The sequence below is a fragment of the Hemitrygon akajei genome, chromosome 4, assembly GCF_048418815.1.
Source record: "Hemitrygon akajei chromosome 4, sHemAka1.3, whole genome shotgun sequence".
Classification (NCBI taxonomy): Eukaryota; Metazoa; Chordata; class Chondrichthyes; order Myliobatiformes; family Dasyatidae; genus Hemitrygon; species Hemitrygon akajei.
This window is the reverse complement of record NC_133127.1, coordinates 154,680,888-154,686,887: the sequence shown is the minus strand read 5'-3', so window position 1 is coordinate 154,686,887 and position 6,000 is coordinate 154,680,888. Positions and strand designations below refer to the sequence as shown.

The 6,000-nt window shown below is 41.7% G+C and overlaps 1 protein-coding gene across 2 annotated transcripts in view; it reads left to right on the top strand.

Moving 5' to 3' along the window:
* The first annotated feature begins 2,960 nt into the window (after positions 1-2,960).
* LOC140726818 (rho GTPase-activating protein 20-like) overlaps positions 2,961-6,000 on the top strand; it is a 129,073-nt gene continuing 126,033 nt past the window's right edge. The window contains exon 1 of one of the 2 annotated variants that reach the window (XM_073043668.1): positions 2,961-3,344. In XM_073043668.1, the coding sequence (XP_072899769.1) occupies positions 3,255-3,344 (90 nt within the window). In that variant the 5' untranslated portion in view covers positions 2,961-3,254. Of the gene's footprint in view, positions 3,345-3,944; positions 4,030-6,000 lie in introns of those variants that run through there. The other variant, XM_073043669.1, reaches the window with a different exon arrangement.

The window sequence follows — 6,000 nt, the reverse complement described above, 5'->3', positions numbered from 1 at the left end:
GGCACCGTACGTAAGCACAGTTTGGTTTCATCGGCAATGTTTTCGAAATGACAAATAAAATTGGGACACAATTCCACTGTTAAGGTACAATGTCTGATGTCAAATGCCACCAAGGGGTTTTTTCATACCTGTCAATTTATAATGCACATTTTCAACGGTAATTCCTGCCAATCTCGTGTCAATTTATTGTTACAGTGCTCGACAGCTTCAACAAAAAGAAGCCTGTATCAAGAAAATGGAAGGATCAGTCCGTGAAAACCGGTTAATTTAATAATGCTTTAAAATTAAAAAATAGTTTTGGCTCCTGTTTCAAGTTCCTTATGACATGCATTTTCTATTGTGTAGTAGCATGCAAATTGTCATTGATCGCCGTTTTCTCCCACTGCAATTCAACTGATACACTATAACTGGACTATGGACTATGATATGGACGTAGAATAGAGCTAACCTGGGTGATAGCGTAGTGGTTGTAGTGACTGGTTTTGTAAGCGCTAGGAATGTGCTGACATGTACGGGAGGTTATTTGGCTATTGCTGGTCTAGTCCTAATTAGTTCCTTACTGGATCATAATGCCGTTCGAAGTGAATTTGCGAGTGACCACGATGTAATTAGAGCTTAAGTAAAGATCAAAACAAAGACGCGATCTTCCTGACCAAAACAAAAATGAAGCCTGTGAACACAATCGGGAATGGAAATATTTAATCCTCACCATAAAATATCCTTTGAGATATTTATAGTAGGGATGACAGGTCGAAATGTAAGCCATTCTTTACGTAAAATTTCGCTAAACATCTTACGTGCAGAAACATTTACAAAGTTGATCCAGAGAGTGGATGGGGGTGGGGTAGACACTCAAGCCAGTATTGCTATAGATGATATGTAGGTTATGACGATGTGTTGGAAATGTGCTTTGGCTGCTGTGACAGGCAAGAAAGGACAGAGGAGGACAGGATGCAGGAGATGGATGGAAAATTGTAAAAGCCTACGTAGGAGATTGAGGTGCAAAGTGTAGGATGAACAGAGTCTGGAGAAGATGAAGTATGGGATTGGAATGGCGGCAACGGCGTGTTGTAGTGATGGGTCTCGATGTGGTTACTGAAGGAGATGAGGCCCATCTCACGGTTAAGCTGATCAGTGAAATTATATATTGTCGGGTTTGGTGTGGGTGATTACCAGAGGGCTGGCGTTGTAGAGTAATGTGCATTGAGGGCAGGGAAAGGTTAACGACATGGCACAGAAACGTTGCTGAAAGATTTGTAATTCATTTAGATTACTCTGTAGAGATCTGTTTTCACTTTGACACGAGAGTGTCTTTTTTTTCAGTAAAAAGGCCAAATTAAATCCACTGTGATTTAACGCTGTAAAACAATAAAACATGAAAACTTCCAAGAGCGCGGGATGTGGGGGTGGGGAGTTTGAATACTTTTTATAGGCACTGTATACTTGTTTAGCCAGAGCCCATCGGTGTATGCGTCTGTGTGTATTTGTCTCTGTGTATGTATGGCCAGGTACACACACGCCGAGCTCTCCAGTCATCCTGGATCTCTTTGCCACTGGATCAGGCACTTACTTACTCTGTTAAGCCCATGCGGCAACGGATATGTACTGACCAACCTCACCCACATTTCCAATGAATTCACGCACAGGCAGCTTTAGGGTTGTTGTTGTTTCGTATGGCAGGTGTTTTTCTTCACTTTGCTCATTGGTTTTAGTCAAAGCCACAAAATAACGAAGTGTGGCCCGGGAGGGCCAGTCGCTTGTCTGTCCGTTCGAGAGCCGAGGCTGGATCAATCTTCGCCTGGCATTTCGTCCACGGCCGTTCCAACATGATCGGCCCTGAATTGGCATCGCCTGATGAGTGCTTGAAGCTCCTGAGCCTCCATTCGACGTCAATGTGTTGGTCCAGGACGTGAAAGCTCCTAAGGGTGAAATAAAGAAAGTTCATCTTCCAACCCGAGGGACTACCTAGGAGCAAAGTTAAAAGTCAAAGTATTTTTTTTTATCAGAGTACATACACGTCACCACATACAACCCAGAGATTATTTTTCCTGCGGGCATACTCAGCAAATCAATAGAGCAGTAACTGTAAGCAGGATCAATAGCCAAACTGTGCAAATGCAGATATAAATAAATAGTAATAAATAACAAGCATGAAAAAGCAATATAGCGGAGTCCTTAAATTAGTGCAGTTATCCCCGTTTGTTCAACAGCCTGATGGTTGAAGGGTAGTAGCTGTTCTTGAGTCTGGTGGTGAGAGTCCTGAGGCTCTTGTACCTTCTGCCTGATGGCAGCAGTGAGAAAAGAGCATGGCCTGGGTGGTGAGGATCTTTGATGATGGATGCTATTTTCCTACAACAGCGTTTCATGTAGATGTGCTCAATGGCTGGGAGGGTTTTACCCTCAAAATAGGTGTTCTGGTGCCTTTGGCTCGGGAAAGGGGGTGAGTGGCAATGGGGACGAATAAAATTTGAAAGAATATAATAGATGATAGCAAGATACAAAGACTTTGGAGAGGGGCGGATTGAAGAATATGACAGAACTGAAGATTTGACATTTCTAAGGAGAGGAGGGCTTTGGCAGTAATCATGAAGGCTGCAGGACAGAGTTGGAACAAACGCCTTTCTATAAACTTCAAGTCATAATTGCATTGTAAAATAAATTAAGTCCATTGCCTCTCGGAATTACTGCAATCGATTAATCTCAAGAACTGGAAACTACATTAGCGACCCCCATTTCCACACAATCCAGGCAAGATTAGAGAGAAAGTGAAACAGTAATATTGTTGAATCCAGAATAAATTGCAGGCGTATAATTAGGGCGCAGAAGTAGTGGAGTGAGAAACCTCTGTTGGTGCGTTGATGAGCTTTATCTGAGATCATCTTGGACTGAGAAAAGCTGACGGGAGTGACGTGACCTAGACACAGCTCCATAATAAACAGAGATTTGCGTGCGGCGGAATAGGTAACCCGTGGGTCTTTAAGACCCAGCGTCCAGTTAGTTGGCCCGAAAGTAGTATCCATGGCAAGCCAATGACGCTGGTTCTAACTAAGCTCATTTAATAACAAAATCGACAGAGACAACCTAGAACTTGCACCGACACTGTTACTAGACTCCGAGAGGGAGAGGGACTTGGTATAATTCGAATGAAGCTCTCGTTAGCTCCAGCACCGAGTGTCAGCTCCCGGTTTTGTGAATAGCTCTTTTGTCCGTGTGATGGATTCGAGGACTGATTAAGGAATTACACCTCGTCAACTATGTCGCCACAACAAGATAACGTTGGCCAGAGTCGTTCTTCTTCCCTGTCGGGGGAAACTCGAATATCGAGCTGCAGAAAGACAGAGAAGGTAACAACGGATTTCAGCTGTCTTGTGCAATATGCACTCCCCAATACTCGTGTTGCGCACGGGAGACGAGCGGTTGTGTATTTTTTCTTTAGAACGATATTCTGCACAGATGGTATTTGCTTGCTATAGTTCTCTTTTGGTTTATTTACCTGAGTATTGACCGAAGCAGGGACAGTTGTTTATATTTTGTATAATGTGTAGCAGTGTTTACGGAAAAGTATTTGGCAGAGGCTGAATTTGGGGAAGGTCGCAGCAAAAGGTCCTAGTCCCCTGTTCCTGAAAGGGTCCCTAGCATGAGTTATACAGGCGCCAATTAGAATTTCGGCATGAAGCAGTGTTCAGAATTTTAAACTTCTCTGCTATGTCTATCTATGTGTTCACGAAGTCTGTACTGGAGGCAAGCACAGAGAACGTGTGTCAAAATCAGCGGCTGGTAAAATACGTTGTTGTGTTAAAAAAAAATCAGCATTTGTGTCTTTTTTGGCGTCTGTCCTGCGGGTTCCCATCAGATCAAACGACCGCGCCCAGATGTGCTAGTTTACCTCATCGGCACATCGATGGTATTTGCATCAGTATCGATAATTTTACGTTGGAAAGGGGTTACAAATCAGTGACAATTGGATTGTTGCAATGTTATTCCGGCACAAAGGAGCAATTTAGTTTCACCATCAAAGGATTTTGAAAGGTAAAGTTGGAGTGGACCAGTTAGGCCGAATGGCCATATGCTGAACAGAGCATGAAACTGTTAGATAGCGTTATCAGAATGTTGTGGAAAATTAACCAAGGGCATCGTTCGTGCATTTATCCTTTATCAGTTTGTAGCTGAAGAAGTGGTTTTGTCTTGTATCATTCGTGGATGTCTGATGCATTCAATATTTACCGTAATTCAATGATGTTTTGTTTTCCTTGCGATGTAGTCTGCACACTGTCTATCCCGCCAAGGTAATGCCAGGGTTTCTGATTGACCAATAGGGAGCAAAATTGTATGTGAAGGTGGCATGGATGCTGAGACAGAGACCAGTAAAGCCAAAACCCGAAAATATCCCAGCCCGTCTCTTATATTTCTGTTTGCGAGCATCGGACGCACCTTCCCATGCATGCCAGGAAACGGTCATTTGAAACGTAAATGGAAATTTTAATTTACAAATGCCTGAACGTATTTTGATCGTCTTGAGCAAGCTGGAAACATTTAACTGATAGAAACGCTTTGACCCTGCTCAGTGATTTGTAGAAGTGTAAAAGGTTGATTGTATGCACACGCCTGACGGAGAGTGGACGGAGTGAGCAATGCATTGCTAGGATGCCTAGCATTGCTTCACCTCCTGTTGAATGTTTGTCAATATTTGCTCACCATAAACAGTGAGAGCACACTTACCCTGCAGAAAAGAATAGTTTTTAAGCACTATAGATGTTAACTCTGTTTTTAAAGTTTTAAAGCATTCACATTAGCTTAAATTGGCTTTAGTGGAATTACAACCGGGAAATAGTTTCATTCAATCATTCTGTTTGGCTGATGATTAGCGGTTTCTGGCTTGCTCTCTTTCTAACCTGTTACTAAATATTGGCATGCCTTTAATTATTAGGCTTAATAGAATGCTTCATAGCCTAAAAACCCCATGAGCAGGTTTTTGCTATTGTCACCATAAATATCTGTATATCCATCGACGTATTTCTTTCAGTTTGCTCTGTTCCGTCCTTTTATAATTTTTAGAGACACAATCAAATTAGAAGACACGAGAGACTACATATGTTGGAATATATAGAGAAAAGTGATTCGCTGATGGAATTCAGCAGGTCAGGCAGCATAGGTGGAAGAAAATAGATAGGAAATCATTAGGGACAAGACCCTTCATCTGGATTCATTAACTTTTGTCCCGAAATATCAACTGTCCATTTTCCTGTATAGGTGCTGTCTAACCTGCAAGTTCCAGCAACAGACCATTTTTTGCTCCAAGTCACCCGTTAATTTACTCAGCCTGGTAAACGTAAAGATAATTTTCTGGCGAATCCACGTAAAGCTCCTTTTATGGCTCGCACATTGTAGAGTCCAAAGCTACTCATTGTACATAAGATATATTCTCACCAATGTTTTACATAAATCTGCCATGTCATCATGACTTGTAAATAATATAGTAATTGTCATATTTCATGACTTTCTCCATTGGATTCGATGATTTTATTGTCTTACCTAAACTTCCAAATCCCACTTCTCTTCCCTAAAAAGCCCTTCCACCTGCCTTGCACAATTACTATTGCTCTTCACTTTAGCGTTGACTGCATATGTAGAGACTGATGCTTCTAACTTGAAATCTAAAGGTCGATGTACATTATGAGCAAAAGCAACCCCATTGCAGACATTTGTGGTATATTGCTAGCCATTGCCATCCATTCTGAGAAACTTAATCCTATTCTTAGCTTCATCCCATTGAATCTATTCTAATCCAATTTTCTACCCTCTCATTTTCATTCCTTTTAATCTTTTTTTCAGTTGTCTCCCGTGTAGTACCACATGTTAGGATATTTTCCACATTTTCCAGAGGAATGACTGAATTATCTGGCAAGATGATTCTTCAATTGTCTTCACGCTATGAGAAGCTTTGTGCCAAAATTTAAAAGTAAATTAATATGGGCCAGATCTTTTGATAATCTCCCTTCC